Source organism: Cataglyphis hispanica, chromosome 3 (genome assembly GCF_021464435.1).
Source record: "Cataglyphis hispanica isolate Lineage 1 chromosome 3, ULB_Chis1_1.0, whole genome shotgun sequence".
Classification (NCBI taxonomy): Eukaryota; Metazoa; Arthropoda; class Insecta; order Hymenoptera; family Formicidae; genus Cataglyphis; species Cataglyphis hispanica.
In genome coordinates, this window is record NC_065956.1 from 557479 (window position 1) to 576522 (window position 19044).

The 19044-nt window shown below is 35.1% G+C and overlaps 3 protein-coding genes across 7 annotated transcripts; 2 read left to right on the forward strand and 1 right to left on the reverse strand.

The window, feature by feature from the left end:
* Nucleotides 1–35: 35 nt before the first annotated feature.
* LOC126848086 (poly(ADP-ribose) glycohydrolase-like) lies at nucleotides 36–5192 on the reverse strand. 2 transcript variants are annotated; one of them, XM_050588654.1, is made up of 11 exons: nucleotides 4278–5192; nucleotides 4083–4202; nucleotides 3847–4004; nucleotides 3643–3759; nucleotides 2981–3142; nucleotides 2645–2898; nucleotides 2432–2532; nucleotides 2155–2314; nucleotides 1684–2002; nucleotides 1089–1323; nucleotides 36–996 (listed from the first exon to the last, which is right to left on the reverse strand). In XM_050588654.1, the coding sequence occupies exons 2-11, from the start codon at nucleotides 4183–4185 to the stop codon at nucleotides 173–175; spliced, it is 2433 nt and encodes an 810-aa protein (XP_050444611.1). In that variant the 5' UTR covers nucleotides 4186–4202; nucleotides 4278–5192; the 3' UTR covers nucleotides 36–172. The 2 variants fall into 2 exon arrangements, with proteins under 2 accessions (XP_050444611.1, XP_050444610.1); XM_050588653.1 differs by having other exon boundaries at nucleotides 3847–4007; nucleotides 4278–4915.
* Nucleotides 5193–5299: 107 nt separating this feature from the next.
* On the forward strand, nucleotides 5300–10421 carry LOC126848087 (elongation factor 1-alpha). 2 transcript variants are annotated; one of them, XM_050588656.1, is made up of 5 exons: nucleotides 5300–5438; nucleotides 7233–7415; nucleotides 7678–8286; nucleotides 8489–8764; nucleotides 8980–10421. In XM_050588656.1, the coding sequence occupies exons 2-5, from the start codon at nucleotides 7272–7274 to the stop codon at nucleotides 9334–9336; spliced, it is 1386 nt and encodes a 461-aa protein (XP_050444613.1). In that variant the 5' UTR covers nucleotides 5300–5438; nucleotides 7233–7271; the 3' UTR covers nucleotides 9337–10421. The 2 variants fall into 2 exon arrangements, with proteins under 2 accessions (XP_050444613.1, XP_050444614.1); XM_050588657.1 differs by lacking the exon at nucleotides 5300–5438 and adding an exon at nucleotides 5492–5516.
* A 782-nt stretch (nucleotides 10422–11203) lies between these two features.
* LOC126848428 (guanine nucleotide exchange factor subunit Rich) lies at nucleotides 11204–18929 on the forward strand. Of its 3 annotated transcripts, XM_050589325.1 has the most exons (13): nucleotides 11204–11665; nucleotides 12069–12123; nucleotides 12214–12332; nucleotides 12475–12881; nucleotides 13092–13713; nucleotides 13963–14326; nucleotides 14422–14966; nucleotides 15217–15706; nucleotides 15788–16070; nucleotides 16433–16887; nucleotides 17070–17232; nucleotides 17347–17535; nucleotides 17825–18929. In XM_050589325.1, exons 1-13 carry the CDS (start codon nucleotides 11531–11533, stop codon nucleotides 18153–18155), a joined length of 4158 nt encoding a protein of 1385 aa, XP_050445282.1. In that variant the 5' UTR covers nucleotides 11204–11530; the 3' UTR covers nucleotides 18156–18929. The 3 variants fall into 3 exon arrangements, with proteins under 3 accessions (XP_050445282.1, XP_050445280.1, XP_050445281.1); XM_050589323.1 differs by having other exon boundaries at nucleotides 12069–12332; XM_050589324.1 differs by having other exon boundaries at nucleotides 12069–12332; nucleotides 14425–14966.
* Nucleotides 18930–19044: the final 115 nt, after the last annotated feature.

Genomic DNA, 19044 nt, shown 5'->3' on the forward strand with positions numbered 1-19044 from the left:
AAATATAAAACGAAAAGATGTTAATGTTCGAATAATCATTTTACACAGAATTTTATTTACATTTTGTTATTTGGTTCAAGATTACAGAATATACAGAGAATGTTTAGAATTATAAATAAAATCTGCAAGAGCAGACTGCATTGTATGAAAAAAAATAATTGTTCGATATTATTCATGATACTCGTTGGAAAAAGTCCGAAATCTTTGTTTGGCCACTCTTTCTCGGAGATGATTTATGTTTATGCGATTCCGGAGAGAGATAATCTTTTAAGATTTTAATAGATTCGTTGCCATTTAATTCTGATGATTCCAACGATAATTCGGGTTTGATCTTTTTTGATGTATCTCGACCGTCCGATATCTTCCTTTGGTTGCTCTTTCTTGGAAATGATTTTTGTTTAAGAGATTCCGAAACTGAACAGTCTTTTAAAATTTTAATAGATTCACTATTGTTTAATTCTGACGATTCCAATGAGAACTCGGGTTTTATATTCTTTGACTTGTCAATAGAATGTTGAGTAGTCGATTCTTTCAAACTTGAAGAATTTACACTTTTGCTCAACTTATACAATACCTTATCTTCCTGATTTTTGTTCTCTCCAACAATATCATTTACAAAATGTTTCTCTATGTGTAAATTTTCAATAACACTGTTCGCTTCTTTTAGATTACTTTTAGTTTTATCGTCACACGCGTTCTTTGTGTCAAATTTAATATTATTGTCGCTATTATCATCACAACTTGCCAGCCAATTTATTATCTGTTGCTCTTCCGTCATTTCATAAAGATGCTTATCTTTATTTATTAGTACATTTTTGCTTCTTTGAGATAACGTGTCTTTGGCAAAAATATCCAAGAAACTTTTATTCTTTGTCGGAAAACGTATGCTCGACGGTTTTATCCTGCTTTTGTTGTACAAGGAATGATAAAAATCCGAATGATCACTTAATACTGTAGATTCTTGATAATATTCTGATATCATCGAGTAAAGTCGCGCTAAAAAGATATACATTTATATATAAATAAATGTATGAAATCTTAACATCTCGTATATATTAATACTCTTGAATGAATTTAAAAATTGATACCTATATTAACATCATGCTGAACTAAATGCTTGTACATTGCTGCCACATCGTCTCTCAGCAATGTGTCTCCAAAAGTAAAATAGACCATAGATCGACCTGCAACTGCAGCAGCCATTAATTGTATCAATACTTTTAACTTCGGGTTTCCACGAAACGCTCCGCATCCCCAGTTTCCCGTTGCAATGGCGGATAGATTATTCTTATAAATATCAGATCCAATAAATCCAACATAAGCCTATAGAAAATAACACTTTTGTTTTTTTTTTTTTTTTCAAAACTAAAAACAATTGCATTATAAGCATAACCTTGCGAGTGAAAATAATGACAATTTTTGATAATTTACACAGTTAACAGTTTCATAATTATGATGAAAACATATTAAAGCAATAAAATTAAATTGAAAATTATTAAATATTAATATTAACATATATCTATATAATATATAAAAATTATAATATATATTTTATAATTTATAAACAATTTATTAAATATATTTATAAATAAAATTATTTTGATTGATTTTAAAAATTAAATTTTATTAACTCCTACATATAGATTAAATTCTAATTATAAAAATTACATTATAATTACAAACCTTATTGAGTTCACGAGTTATATTATCGATTTCGAACTGTAACGAAGGCTGTCTAAAATAAAGGGCATCAATGGCAACAACTGACGTCCTACGCCTGCAGCTGTCATCTCTGGGCGTTTCGTCTACGAAATCTCCTTTCCATTTAAAGGTGTTACTGTAACCTTCATATTTGCTGTATCGTTCAATACCACTGACAATGAGAGCCTCGGTGTCATCTAATTCTTCCGTAACTAACATAGTAACCATAAGCTCTGGACATATAACAAATCGTATTTCCTCCTGTACACATCCTAAACCTAACACACCTCCACCCACATATCTATTCAAGATAAAAAAAAGCAGTATTAATAAATAATACTCCAAAAGAAAAATTTTCTTACATCTCTGTTCTCTATCTATTCTATATTCATGTTATGTTTTATACATGATAAAATTGCGAGTTTATACTGAAATTATACAGTAAAGACTAACTTGTTTGCAAAGTCTACTTGAAGTAATCCAGCTCCTTCATTTTCAATAGTCCCTTTACTTGTTATATGCAGTGGTGGCAATTTTTGATTCTGTAAGTTCCATTTCGGACAATTTTCACGTGGAATATAACGCCGTTCGATTGTTATTACACCTTCAGGTGCTGCTCTATGTAAAAAGCGTAACATAATTTAGATTCTGTGTCTATTATATTCAATTATGATACTAAAATGCATGAATTTTTATTATATAAAAGAATCCACAACTATAATATGCTCACCTTTTGCTGTTACTCTCCTAAAATAATGGAGAAGACATTTGATTTTTTCCATAACTGATTCACATTGATTATGTTTTTCCTCACTATAGGCAGCAAACAATCTGAAATATACAACCAATGTATAAAATGTATTTATTAGAGAAAATTATATATTTTCTATTTTCTAATAGAGAAGTGCAATATAAACAATACATACATTATTTAAAATATTACCTATTAAAATTAATATATGGATATGTTGCATATTCCGATTGTGGATTACTGGAATTGCGTCTAGGAAATGTACAAAAAAATGCATTTGCTAGTAACGAAGCCACTTGCAATTGGCTTAAACTAATAAAACTATTAGTGTGACGTTTCAGAAGAGGTATCGCACCGGTTAGCAGCATAGGAAGTTGCAGAGCAAGCTGGACTATTTTTGGCATTAAAGTTTTGAAGAAGATGGCCGTCTCTTCTGGATCCAATACCTTCAATTAAAATTACTTTTAATAAAAATTTTTAAATTTATAATATTTTCAGATGTGATATAGCAAATATCATACAACATACCTCTGAAAAAAAGTGATGGAGCGCTGCAAAGTTCCAACGTTGGGCATATATTTGATTATACGAAAGTATAGCATTTTCTAATTGTTGACTGGAGAGAATGTTTCTCAGCAAAGCTTCCTGAATCATATCCCATCTATTTCGACAGTTACGATCTCCACTTTTCTAAAATGTAAAGTTTAATTATATCAATAATTCTGTGCCTAATATAAAATATAACTAGAATGCCATTATTACTAAGTATCTTATCATATAATCATCATAAATCTAATATTTTCTTTTTTATACAATATATTTCATGATTCATGATTTTAATAATAGATTTTAGAAACAAATTCAAAATTATTTTTTTTAACAAAAATATATTCAGATAATAATGACTTGAATTACAAACAATTACAAAAAGTCTTTTTTATAAATTAAGTTTAAGAAAAGGCAAATAAATCCCAAAATTATATTTAACATCAACTAATATGAGATCAACTATAATAGAGTGTTGTATAAATATAATTAGAAATTTAATTACAAAGGTATATATTAAAAATTTTACATTTGTGATTAATATTAACTTTCTTTTCAATATTTTCTAAGAAAAAATTGTATCTACATTTGTTAGGGAATCTATTATCAAAATTGGATGAATAATGGAGATCTATATATCATACCTGTTCTACTGGATAAAAACAATGTGCAGAACATGGCAATCGTACATATCCATGGTTCCATTTGTCTATTTTATGTGTCGGATAAGGTTTTGGTGGTTCATGCATAGACAATGGTAACTAATCAGACAAAAGATATACATATTTGTATAATAAAAAAAATTGATATCAAAAATTGATGTTTGTTATTTATATAAAATTATATACCCTAAATAGCACTGTATGCTTAGCTGAAAAAACAATTGGTGGATGTTCTTGATATTCATATGTGCCACAACCTTTACGTATTTCATTCATGCTCATACCCTTCCATTCATGTATGTCGTTAGAGAATTCTGATTCGTCAATGTAAACAGACATGGAATCTACTACAATAAAATATATATTATGGTATTAAAAATAACATTATTAACAATGTAAACAATATTTAAATAAATTCTTACAGTCTGAACTAGCAATATCAGTGTTCAAGTTTGTTGACGAATTTTCATTCGAGAATAAATTTGCAGAAGTCTCATCAAAAGTTATGTCCGACATGTCTGACATTTTATTCTCCAATGTGTCTAAAAACGAATAAAACATGTACATAACAATGATGTAAAGAACAAAATACATAAAGAAGAGATAATATTAATTACTTTTCCGTGAGAAGAATGAAAACAATGAACACGGCACTGCAATATATAAAATAACCAAAGTAATTAACACAATTCGTGTTCTCAAATTCTTCTTCTTTCGGTAGATTTACATATATCTACTAATGAGACAAATTATGTACCACACTGTAAGCAGCTACATAAGAAAATTTTGAGAATCTCGAATTCGAATTATCATTTAGATTTTTAGATTGTATACGATTGCGTCTTCGAAGAAGTCTTCTGTATCGGATCGTGTTTATTGCGCATGTGCGGTGATCGACGAATGGGCTGCGAGGCTGCGTAATGCGCGCTGCGTTCTGATACTTCAGATATTTATCAGAGGGTCGATTGCGAGCTCCATAAAGTTAGCCGGTCAACACTTATAATTTTTTTTTTTTTAATGAATCGTTTGTTAGTCGTTTGTTGATTGTTGATCTAACTACAACGTTTGTTGGTTAATATTTTTCTTGAAAATACAAAAACAAAAATTTTGTGTGAAGTTAGCCGGAAAGATGTTATTTTTGTTTCAAATTTAATTCAATCGATGCGCAATTGTTTATTGGTTATGGAAAAAATAATTAAAATGTTTGTTGGTTTATATTTGCCATAAAAAACGAAAAAAACTAATGCCTGGAGGAATGGAGGGGGGAGAAGGTAGAGTCGTTTGGAGTATCATCTCGTATGACGATGCTGTGACATATACGGTATTTTTGTATTTTCAAAAAAATATTAATCAACAAACGTTGTAATTAGGCCAACAATCACCAACAAATGACTAACAAACGATTCGTAAAAAAAAAAAAAAAAATTATAAAAGTGAATGTTGACCGGCTAACTTTATGGGAGCTTGCGATATGCGCGGTGCGCGCATGCGTAACTGAAGCCTCGAACCCAGACGTGTCCGATGAACTGCAAGCGGGTAAGAAAAAAATTCCCGTTAAAGGGAAAAAACGAAAATATAAAAATAAAATTATTTCGCAGGTTTGTCGCTACGAGTTTAGTGTCTAACACTCGATACTTTAAAATAATCTCGGAACGATGATAGATGGCGCTAGTGTCGACGCGGTGGCGACGCTGGTTGCGAGGTTTCGGTCGAGAAGTCGTATGCGCAATGCGCATGTCACCTCGTTGCACGGTCTCTTTCTGTCGTGGCGCTTGGAGGTGAGTGGTTGTTCTAAGTTCGCGCAGCGGATTACTATCCAACAAATCTCGTACTGAGGATATAGCATCGTACAACGGGTACGGAATAAAACGACGGCCGGGATTATGGCGTGCTGTGTTGTGCAAGCAGTTTCTCGATTTCGTCGCGGCTTTTCGTATAATTTTTCGGTTTCGTCGAACGGCCGCATGGCAGGTCGGTGCTCCTCCCTTTCGATCCTTCTCGCCGGCTGGTCGGAAATCAGCGTATAAAGTAGCGTGTCGACGACCGAGCGTCGACTCGCCCGTCCCGTGTTATCATCGTTGGTAATGAAAAGAGAGATTCGGACGAACGTGATCGGGAAAAGTAAAACGCCGGTGGAATGGTGTCGGCAATGGACGCGTCCAGGATCGCGAGAGAGACCGGATGCACTATGGCGGCCGTGTGCCTGTCAGGGCGCTGGAGCTCGACGATCGCGAGTTGTTCGTCGCCGGAGAAGATTCGAGACTCCGTGTCTCGATCCACGCGTGTTTTCAATTCCGATCCGTGGAAAAAGATCGCGATACTTACGACATACGCGAACGGGACGAAGCCGATAACCGGAAGCACGAGGTTAAAGTTCTCCTTCGCGAAGTCTCCGCGATCTGGAGACCGTATGCAACATGACGACCTTGCGCATCGTCCTCCGGAATGTACGGGATCGATTTCAGACTGTCGAAACGGGATCACGGGAATTTATCCGAATTTATCCTGAATATTGCCGGGACGTTATTAACGGTTCGCAATCGTAGCATTCCTCAAAATTCTTTGTCTCTGTTTTTTAATCGAGAAAAAAACGGTGAAGACGAGAATCGCGTTAAAATAATATACCAATCGTAAAAATAAAGTAGCATATATTGGGAAATAATATCGGATCTCGTTATTGGGGATATTCGCAGTCCGATAAAGAACTGGGCGGTATCTCGACTCGCCACTTCGAGCATCGAACGTTTCCGGAGAGCAATTTATCGCGATATTAACTATTCGTCATCCATTGTGAAAACGCAAGGGAAATCCGGGTATTTGTAACGATAATAATTCGATTTCGTAAGAATCGTGGAATTTAATCTCTTTCCCTTTTCTGGAAAGTTACCGGCAATTCGCATCTTGAAAACTCGCGTAATTTTCCATGCATGTTTCGAGCTGCGAAATATGCATATTTGGCCATTCGATCGCGGCGTGATTCGTTAAAAATCGACCGAATGGCCGCCACACGGAGTTCCACGATTTCATGAAGGGGTCGCGGACAATGGCACGCTCGGTCCATTTGGATGATGGAGAATCTCGTGAAAAGAATCCGCAATAACGTGGCATCATGACGCCGCTGCTGAGCGACGCGAAAATTGTGGCAACAGCGCGCCGCTCCTCGTCATTTACAAGATGGCTGCCGGTTACCATTCTCGAATGTTCACGTTCGGCCACGTGGACGGCGGACAAAGACACCGTTGAAGAATCGAGTACTCCGATCGAATATTCGCGCCTTAAGCACGCATCCAAGGGCAATTGCATCATGTTGTGCAATATCGAATCGAATGACGTTTATTGCGTGTCGCGCAAGATATTTCTAAAATATGAATTGTGAGAATTTCTCCTCAAACTCACAATTGCTTCAATCATCATCCGATTTTATATTGCATATCGCATTATCAGTCATAACCTGATACGAATTGTCGGATAGTTTTTAATATTAAGAATTAATAATTGTTGCATATTATTCTTTTGAATCTTTGTTGATTGGTATATCTTTATTTAATCCATTTATTTTTATTTTTTTTCAGTTTAAAATCGTGTACAGGAAAACTGCCTAAAACTACAAGATGGGTAAAGAGAAGACTCATATTAATATTGTCGTCATTGGACATGTCGATTCTGGCAAATCCACTACAACTGGCCATCTGATTTACAAATGCGGTGGTATTGACAAGCGTACCATTGAGAAGTTTGAGAAGGAAGCCCAGGAGGTAATAACTTTTTTAAAATATAAAAATATGCTGTTTAAACTACACTATAATGTCATAATTGCATAATGTATTATGATATAGCAATATCTTTTTTCTTATTTGTAATTTTTATTAAGAGGTTATCATCAACTCTATTGATAGTAGAAAAAATGTTATTTTATTTAAAAATCTTATTCAACATAAAAACACATCTGTGTAATAAAGATATTTAATGAAAAAGACAAGAAAAATTTGAAATAAAAGAAACAATTGTTTTTTTTAGATGGGCAAAGGTTCCTTCAAATATGCTTGGGTATTGGATAAATTGAAAGCTGAGCGTGAACGTGGTATTACAATTGATATTGCCTTGTGGAAGTTTGAAACATCCAAATACTATGTCACCATCATCGACGCTCCTGGACACAGAGATTTTATTAAGAACATGATCACGGGTACCTCGCAAGCTGATTGCGCTGTGCTGATTGTCGCCGCTGGTACTGGCGAGTTCGAGGCAGGTATCTCGAAGAATGGACAGACCCGTGAGCACGCCTTGCTCGCCTTTACTCTCGGCGTCAAGCAATTGATCGTCGGAGTTAACAAAATGGATTCCACCGAGCCTCCGTACTCCGAGACCCGATTCGAGGAAATCAAGAAGGAAGTATCGTCGTACATCAAAAAAATCGGCTACAACCCGGCCGCAGTCGCGTTTGTTCCCATTTCCGGTTGGCATGGAGATAATATGCTGGAGCCATCCTCTAAGATGCCCTGGTTCAAAGGATGGTCTGTGGAGCGTAAGGAAGGCAAAGCCGACGGCAAATGCCTTATCGAAGCCCTCGATGCTATCCTGCCACCCACTAGGCCGACCGATAAGGCCCTTCGTCTTCCCCTTCAGGTAACTTCGATATTTCAATCATGATTCTCAATTTTTTAGCATGAATAATTTTACATGATGATATTTTTATAATCTCATTCGCGGTTTCCACCGGAGGATTCTCGATCCATTGATGGTTTAGAGTGTCTGATTCTACAAGATATTGTCTATAAAATAACTAATTTTGCTGAATCAAGCTAATAATGTTTTCTTATAATTGCAGGACGTGTACAAGATTGGTGGTATTGGAACGGTACCTGTCGGTCGTGTCGAGACTGGTGTGCTGAAACCCGGTATGGTTGTTACCTTTGCACCTGTTGGACTGACCACTGAAGTTAAATCCGTCGAAATGCATCATGAAGCCCTTCAAGAGGCTGTGCCTGGTGACAACGTTGGTTTCAACGTTAAGAACGTATCTGTTAAAGAATTGCGTCGTGGATATGTTGCGGGAGACTCTAAGAACAACCCGCCCAAAGGTGCTGCTGACTTCACCGCACAGGTATGTCTAGTGCACTTAATTATACTCTTTACTCCTCCCTATTATTGACACTATGATGAAAACATATATATCTCATTCGCGGTTTCCACCGGAAGATTTGTTCTAATGATGGCTGAGTACGTCTGAGTGTCTTAACTTAAAAAATTTATTATATTTAAAACATAAAATATATGAATTATGAGCATATAATTAACGTAATTATTTATTTCGTGCAGGTTATCGTGCTCAATCATCCCGGTCAGATTAGTAACGGATACACGCCTGTGTTGGATTGTCACACCGCTCACATTGCCTGCAAGTTCGCCGAGATTAAGGAGAAGTGCGACCGTCGTACTGGCAAGACTACCGAAGAAAATCCGAAAGCTATCAAATCCGGTGATGCCGCCATCGTCAACCTGGTTCCCAGCAAGCCCATGTGCGTCGAGGCTTTCCAGGAATTCCCGCCTCTGGGACGTTTCGCGGTTCGTGATATGCGTCAGACGGTAGCCGTCGGCGTCATCAAGGCCGTCACCTTTAAGGATCAAACTGGCAAAGTCACCAAGGCCGCTGAGAAAGCCCAGAAGAAGAAATAACTACTGTAATAGTTTCCGTGCATATACCGATAGTTTCCGTGCGAATATGGGTGGACGCCGGAGTACATCAGCCGACGTAGCTCGCCCTCTCTTGTGTGATTCGTGCGAGATGAATGTTACATCACCATCGCTAGCTGAATCCATACAACTACCAGTTGCCAAGAATGAGAAAACTACAATCCAATCGCAAAGATCGGTTCTTCGCGTGTGCGAAGTCGCGCGGCTGCCGCGCTTCCTCGGCACGCGGACATTTCGTTTGTCGAAACGGTTACTCCGTCACTTTTTCCACCGCAAAGAATTTCGCAGGAAAGGAAACGCCGTGGTCGACGGAATGTATACCGGGTCAGCGACGATGCGCGTGCTTTCATCTCGTTGGAATCACATTCAAGGAGGGAGAGCGGACATCGCGCGAGCTATCTAACAACTTCATAATGAACATCAACATCATAATTTAGCGCGGCTTAATTATATTTTCTAATTATGCGGAAATAAAATTCTGTATACCCGATATTCGAGAAGAACATGTCATTACTTTATGTCGACATTGTCACTCGATTAACATCGAGTCACGTTTGTCATCCTTTTTGAAGAAAACTCCTCATTTATCGCTCTAACATCTATGGTATACGATCCGATCAGAGATTAAAATCGCGGCAATGATCCGTATATTTTTTGTCTTCTTGGTAGCTTTTTATATATTAATCACATTCAAAGAGAGACTGTCTGTATTAATTCAGGAAACTCTAAAGAGACAACGGCAATAGGCCTTGGCAAAAGTAGATTTCGTTGTGGGATATGGGACCTGTTGTTTTTTCTAATAATTATCTTTCTATTATATATGCAATTATATAGATAAGGTAAATCCAAGTTCTTTGGAAAATACTTTTTCTACGATATATTTCTTTTATTGACTAACGTTAACAAGTGCGTGCACAAAAAAATACGATGTCTTTTGCAATAACTCGGCATCTTTTATCCCGCGATTCTTCTACAAATTACATTGGTTATAACAGTTTTCTGTACATGTACATAAATACCAATGATGACGAGTAAGAGCGAAAATAAAAAAAGCTACGGAAACGAGATACCGGTGATTCATTATCACCAGTATGCAACCCGATTCCTCATTTTCCTTGTAATTTGCTTAAATATGTTACATAGATATTTCCACATAAAGATTTCAATTAAAAAGCTGTATTATTCAATAAATGCATTAAATACACAATCGTAATTTATTTCTTACAAATGAGAATTATAAAACTGATATATCATAGATAAAAATCGTTTTGGCAAAATGACATTTTTTGGACCAGATGTAACTGAGCAGATCGCATATAGAATATAGAAAACAAATGTATAAGGAAAAAAAACAATGAATATGAACGAAAAATACACGAAAGAAACAAAGTATTTCAAGACTATCGAAATAAATATATATGAATCAGTTTTCACAGTTTTCAGTGTAATAACATACGGGCATCATTATTAAAAAAATATTCAATATGGCGTAGCCAATCGAGTTCAAAAACATTTAGGCAATGTAGTATGATTCATATTGCAATTATTTTAAATTACTCACGCGTAATCGCATGCCATATATTTTTTCCGCAAAACATAAGAGAAATTACGCGCTTGACAGAACTGATCAGCTGATTTGTAACTCGAAAATATTTTAGTGAGAACCCGAATCTTATTATAATTATAATAAGGATTCGAATTCTTTTAGCATACGAAACAAATTAAAACATAAGATAAATAAAATAACGCGTTATACAAAGAATTAAATTAATAAGATATACGTAGCTTTAAATTTAATTTTTACTATTTTCATATTTATAACGCGAATATTTATATACACACATGGATATGTCTGACTCGAAAATGCCTATATCGGAAATGTAAGGCACATTGTATGACGTCGAGTTTATATTGAGAAGAGAAAAGGAAAAAATTAAATCAATTAATAAAAAATGCAGGATATTCAGCTGAAAATAACAGTTCTTCTAATAACGTTATACATGCAATGTGCATTTCACATACATTCCATTTCAGTTGCCATTAAACCTATTTTAATTGCGCTATGTGTGGAGAGGTTAGGGACTGTTTACTTGTCAAATTTGCAATGTCGGGGATAAACGTAGGCGAAACATGAGAGAGATTTGAGGAGAAGTAACAAGACGTTCTCGCGGAAATCATGTTTTTCCCCGTAGGATGGCCGCGGGTTCTAAATTCTAATGAGCCAAGTGAAATAAACGCCGTGGTGTGCAACAGAGACAAAATTCTCTTTGCCGTTCTCACTACGGATGCTCTTACCATCTGGTATTGCAAGGTATATATTTTATATCAAAAGAAATCTGCTTACTAAACTTAGGAATCTTCTTATTTATTTTTAAAATGATTCATTCTTCATTAAGATCAACTTTACTAAATCATATTAACTCTATAGTTGAGATATATACACACACATATACATACACACACTTGTTAAAAACACTTCTGTATACAAGTATATTTTTTTTGTCATAAATAAGGTATTTGCTATAATAGCGATAATAATAATATTTTATATATTGAGATTAATGTATTTAAGTTTAATAATCTTTTATAATTTGTTTTAAATTTTTTACAATTAAATTTTCTATAAATTGTTAAACTACACATAATTCTTATTGTAGTTTTTCATGGATATGTTTTAATATTTAATAACTGTCAAAACAATTTGTGTGTTATAGCCTTGTGTACCAATTGTATTTAGCAGACGATCTGCAGTTTCTTTACAAAAGCATGGTGAGAATGTTTTGGTACAATGGAGACCAGACTCGAGTATGCTGGTTATTGCAACATCAGACAGTTATTTATTATTCTATCGGCTCTCAGACAGCAGTCCAGAGGGCCGGGGACTTTACGAACAACGAGATTCACCAGTCACCAGCCTGAAACGAGATAGCGCAGAATTATTTATTAAAGAAGTCATTCCATCTCTTGTTTTGAGTATTGTAAGTTTGCTGATGATTTATCATCTTGTTAAATATATACATATAATGAGAAGTTTTAAATAAAAATTAATTATTGGTTACAAAACTGATTAAATCATTTAATTTATTCATATTATATAAAGTAATTACATTTGTTTTATAGGAAAAGTCAGCTTGGATTGACGGTGGAATCAGTTCATTAGTTTGTATACGAGATGAGCTCATGGTAGCAACCAAAACTAGCCATGTAGTGCGTCACAAATGGGATGGTACTATGAATCGCGACTATTCTTTAGACTTGAGACGTATACCATTTAGTATTGATCAACAACTCTCTACTGTGGCTGTGCCACTCACAGAGAACAATATCTATGTCACTGATATTGAATATTCACCTCTTGTTGGAGGCTTTGCTATTGTGCTTAATAATGGTAAAGCTGCATTTCTCACTGCTCAATCTTTGAAGTTTGATCCTAATCAAGTGCAAGGAATTTGGGCTCGAGATTTAGATGATGCTACTTGTGCTGCTGTTAATCATAAATATCGGCTAATTGCCATTGGTAGGCAAAAGTAAGTGTTATTTTTACAATTTTTTAGTAAACTAATAAATGTACTTATAAATGTGTTATAATTAGAATGTACTTATAAATGTGTATATAATTAGAAGAAAAGCATATATTTTTTTATTAATAATATATGTGTTATAAATAATTGTTTAATTAATATAATTAACATAAATATAATTAATATAATCCTAATGTTTATACATTTGATTTGCAGCTCCGAAGGCATTGTTTATTATGTCGATGAAACAACAGGAGGTTTAGAAATGTCACACACTCTGAGCCTATCTTCCAAAGATTATCCAGGTCGACCAGGTAGCGTTAGGTGTCTCAGATGGACGCCTGACAGTTGTGCTATTGCGTTAGCGTGGGAAGGTGGTGGCTTAGCATTGTGGAGTACTTTTGGTGCTCTGTTACTCTGTAGTTTGAAATGGGATTATGGCCTACGAGTGGATCTGATGCATGATAATCCTCTGCATATCCATACGATGGAATGGTCGGCAGAGGGTTATCAGTTGTGGATGCTACGAGAATCTCCCGGACTTTCAGTTACCGAAGAAAACGAAACGTCCAGTTTAAGTCGTTCTCTCATCCAATTGGATTTTGCTAAAAGTCCTCTGACTATTAACCCATGCATGGGCCATCATGGGCATCTATATCTTCAAGGCGAAGACAGATTGTATTTAAATTTAGGCGCTGGATTATCCTCGTCGGCTTCAGGTTTTCATCTTGCCTCTGAAATGCCCAATGACAGTATGCTTCAGACACTCGCTGGCTGTAAGCAATGGCTCGTTGTACCCATTCCAACTGCATACAGTGGTTCTAATTGGCCAATTCGGGTAAATATAATAATAGTAAAATTGTGAATAGAAACCAACTTTTCATAGTATATAAATTATTGATTTTCATATTATTTAATTTTATTAGTTGATACGATTTTTTGTTAATCGTACAGCATTATCAGTAATTGAACATTATTAATTATATCAATGAAAAAATATTTTAAATGTTTTCTCTTTTTTATCTTTTATATTTCATCATATTATATCATATATTTATATGTTTATTTTTATATGTGTATATAACAGTATACTGCAATAGACAGTGAAGGTTTGAGCCTTGCGGTTGCCGGTCGAACGGGATTAGCGCATTATTCCCTACCCTCGAGAAAATGGAAATTGTTCGGCAATGAGAGCCAAGAGCGGGATTTCATAGTGACTGGTGGACTGCTGTGGCATAAAGGATATCTCATAGCTAGCAGTTATTCCATCTTGGATGATAAAGACGAGATTAGAATTTATCCACGCGATACTCGACTTGATAATAATTATGTCAAGAACGTTAGAATGCCTTCACAGGTGTTATTATTGAATACAATGAAAGACAGGCTTTTAACATTCTGTTCCAATGCTCAGATTAGCATATATGATATGGAGTTGCAAAATGGCATCGGTAAGTGATAGGATCAGTCGCCGAGATTGCTTTTGAGAAGAATTTTAGTTAATCTTTATTTATAAATGAAATGGCTATGCTATGGTATATTTCAGAAGCTGGCGGTATCGAGCTAACGAGAATACAGACGGTGGATGTCAGTGGATTGTGTATACATCCTGCTTGCGTGGTTAGTGCCACGTTGACCACGATTCGCGCAGAAACTGCTGGCAGTCATCCTCATCCCGAGAGCCTCCTACTAAATGTCTCTGGACGTCTTCTTATGGTTCAACGTGAACATTGTACTGACAACTCGGAAGTTCGATTTACGTGTGGCGCTCCAACGGTATTAGCATCATACGTCGAGAATGTTTGGGTGCCATTGCGCTCAAGGAGAGACAAGCCGCACTTAACTGAGGCTCTATGGTTATTTTGTGGAGCACATGGCATGCGAGTTTGGTTGCCGCTATTCCGTAATCATCAAGAAAAGGCACACGCCTTTATGAGCAAGCGAATAATGCTGCCTTTTCACTTGCGGATTTATCCACTAGCGATACTCTTTGAAGATGCGATTTTGCTTGGAGCCGAAAACGATACTGTGCTGTTTACGTCGGATACTAACTCGCCTTTTTCACTGCCCTTCAATTTATTGGAACTTACAGTAATAATATTTTTTACTTTTTTAATTGTAGATATATAAAATTGATACGTAACACACAGAAATTTAATCTCATATATTACTCTCTTACTGGAATTATTACATATATTTTGTTTTAAAAAATTATTTGAAAATTTTTACTTTACGAAGATTCACGAAACAAGTTTTTAAAATATAAAAATTTGAAGTTATTTTCTTTACTGCCTGCGTTTATTAACTGTGTCTTACTTAAAGATAATGATTTTTATTTTAGAGTCAAGTATATTTGCATCAGATTCTGCGTCAGTTGATACATCGAAATTTGGGCTATCACGCATGGGAGATAGCACGTTCATGTTCCGCGTTGCCGTATTTCCCGCATTCATTGGAACTATTGCTTCACGAGGTTCTCGAGGAGGAAGCAACAAGTAAAGATCCTATTCCAGATGCTCAGTTGCCGTCCGTCGTGGAGTTTATTCGCGAATTTCCCGGCGTTTGGGCCAGAGCAGTCGTACAATGCGCTCGTAAAACTGAAATCGCGCTTTGGCCGTATCTATTTTCCGTCGCCGGCCCTCCAAAGCAGCTATTACAAGATTGTCTGGAGCGTCAAGAGCTCGATACTGCTGCTAGCTATTTGATCATTTTACAAAATTTAGAACCATCTTCTGTCAGCAGGCAGCACGCCACGTTATTATTAGATGCCGCGTTAGAGCAAGGTAGATGGGAATTGTCGAGAGATCTTGTGAGGTTTCTTAGAGCAATTGGTAAATAATCTTATAGATTTTTATAAATATAAACTATTATATATACACACACAATTTATTACAGATTAATCTTTTATTTAGATCCGAATGACGTAGAGTCTCCACGTACATCATGGGGTGGTAGTGCGAAACTAGTTGGCCCTCCTCAAACACCTCCTCTTTCTCCACACGAGGATGATCTATCCTTGGTCTTGGGTACTATGCAAGTTTCAAGGAGTCGTAGTTACAGTACTACAGTTACACCTAAAGTGCAAACCGAGAAAGATGTTGCACCATCCTCTATGCTTGAAAAAACTCGGAATGTTGTTATGAGACGAAAGAAATCAGTTCCAACAGTGAAAAGTAGCGAGAAAACTGAGAACAAGTAAATATTTTTTTCAAGATTTTACATTTGAAAATTATCTTGAAGTTGTATGAATGATATTTAAGGCACCTAGAATCAAAATTTAAAATCGAAAATACATTTGAATCATATTTTAAGAATTTCTCAAAAACATAAAATTTTTATTCTAAATTACTCATTTATATAGCATCATTTAAAAAAAAAAAATTTTTTTTTAGATTAAAGTATATTTTTTATTTAACTAATTTTTTTATATATTTATTGTTTATAATTAAATATATATATTAATTTAAAAAAATAATTATATATTTGGTTTAAATTCTGATCGAAAATATTTTTTATTGTCAATTGAATTAAATTAAATTAATATTTTTTTGTTCCAGGGAAGGATCGGCAGAGGAGTTTTTTATTGACGTTATTTTACAACGTCATGCCCGGCGGTTGCTTTCAGCTCGCCGCTTGACTGATTTGGGTAGATTCGCGGCCCGTCTCGACTTCCACCTAGTAACATGGTTTGCTCGAGAGCGTGATAGAGCAGCGAAAATCGACGATTATGTAGGCACTTTAAAAGCGGTTCACGAAGATTTTGCATTTCCATACCCAACACTTTCGTTGCCGACATTACAAAAATTTCGAAGATCTAGCCTCACCTCTCTACACTCTGTAATCTCTGATGACGAGACCTTGTCTCCGAATTTGGCCATTGATTTACCCGATAGTGGATACACTAGTCTTCCAAGTGGTAGGCCACCGTATACAACGTTGGTCTCGCCTGTTGCTAGCTTAGAGACGCAGTTTCCAACTGCAGAAGCTAAATTAACGCCAAATCTGATAAATGGTGAGAATTGTATTCTTTGTTTTTTAATTTAAACAAGTGCCTCTTTGCAAATTTTGTAAAGCTGCAAATTTTTATATTTTGTCAAATGGTGGAAAGAGATTTTGAGTATAGATATATGTTGATTTATTAGTATAGAAATATGTAATTTATGTAATTGTGGTTGTATGAATTTGTAATCCCAGATGCCAACAGCGTTCTTAGCGATACTAGTACAATATGGAGAGATGACGCAGAATCTATTGTTGCTTCTGTATGTTGGGTTTCCCCGGAATCGGTAGGATCTACAGAACTCAATACGATTGCATCAACTTCCGCGCCAATTGGTCGGGCGGAAGTACAACTCAGGTACTAATATTTTACACATATTTCTTAACGTTAATGTTAAGAATGTCCAAAATTTGTCACTTTTAAGCATTATAATTGGATACTTCATATATGTTTATTTTTAAATTTTTGCAGGTATTTATTGCAGTTGTTTCTCGAAGGCAGTTGTTTAGGATGGGCTGCAGTAGTAGCTACCGTTCTTCGAGATGCGGCGGCCATGGCTAGAACTGTCAGGACAGCGCATGCACCAATGCAAACTTTTGACTCTATAATTAATCTAAGAGATGGATTGCTTACCTTGACCAAGTGGTCTCAGTCGGAATGGTATGCTTATATTATATTCAACATCTCATTTATTGAACATATCTATATGCAGCAATTTTTGAAATGTTGAGAATTAGTAATTTAAAATAAAAATATTTGCTTTAACAAATTAGCTTATCTTTGTTTTGTAAAAGTATTTTCTTAAATTTCTGATTTACTTGGTAGAGTCCATATTTAAATTTTCAATTGAGATTTGTCAAAAAATATTGATTAATTATTAATTAATCAATATTTCTAAATTAGTTTTTAGTATCTTAAAAATAATATTGCTTGCATATTCTGCTTTCAGTCTAGGATACCGTCCTTTTATGTCCAATATCCAAGGCCAAATATCGCTATTGAATAGACTGGTGATAACTAAACAACAGCAGGAACAAGAACAGATATCGGAGAGTCCTTCGCCGAGCCCGGCCCCGTCCGCTAATAACAATCAACGCGGTACTCTCTCCCGTTCGAGACATTCTTCAATCAGTCACGCTTCCAATACAGCTCCCCTCGAAGAGGAGCGCTCACACGAGTCATCCTTAATCGTCGAGGATTCGGCATTTCACGGAAATTACAATAATAATCTCAATGTTACGGAAGACACCAAGTCGCAAAGCACTTGTGCAATCTCTTAAAGGTGCCTTAACAAAGCACCAAATGCTATGGCTGTCCATTTTGCTGTGGATTTTACCAAAAGAATTTTTTGTTCCACTTAAGTAAAAAGATCTTATTCAATTATTATATTTCTAATGTAAGAATAGCGTATATTACCCTACATAATTATTTTTAAAAAATTTTACCTTAACATTTTGATTAAGGCCTTGATTATTCTAGTATCGATTGTAATGCGACAATATCATAAAATTGATATTAACCCCTTTGTCTAAGAGATGTTTTAAAAGTGATTCAAAGAAATCATGGAAATTTGTAAATAGAATTTTGAAACGTTTTCTACGTCGCAGATTTTTAATTGTACAATATGAAAAGAACAGTGTGACTTATGTGTATTATATATACATTTACGATATCATTGTTGAAATATACGTTGCATTATGAAGGATAAAACTTGGATGCGATATGCAAATCACAGCCGTTTTAAAACTATTATAGTGCTGTGCGCAAAAGCAGTACAAGATGTGTATATGGACATTGGCTCATTTATTAATTGTGAGCAATAGTGAATAGCAATATAAAGCCAATAAAAATGAACAGTAGTTCAAAAGCATTAAATCAAAATTGGCGCATCAAGAGGTCTGATATTATAATATGATAATTATGTAACACATAAAGTGATGAGAATTATTATATAAGCTATTTATACATATTGTAACACACACAAGATACATACATATATAGATAATCATACAAAAAAATACATGTTATATTTTCCCATATAATTTTTTGTTATTCTATCAGGTACCAGGAAATTATGACTTTGTTGACATAACGAATCAATTAATAATATATAAAAATTAGATATAGATAAAAGCTTGATGCTTTTAATTTATTTTATTTTAATCTAAT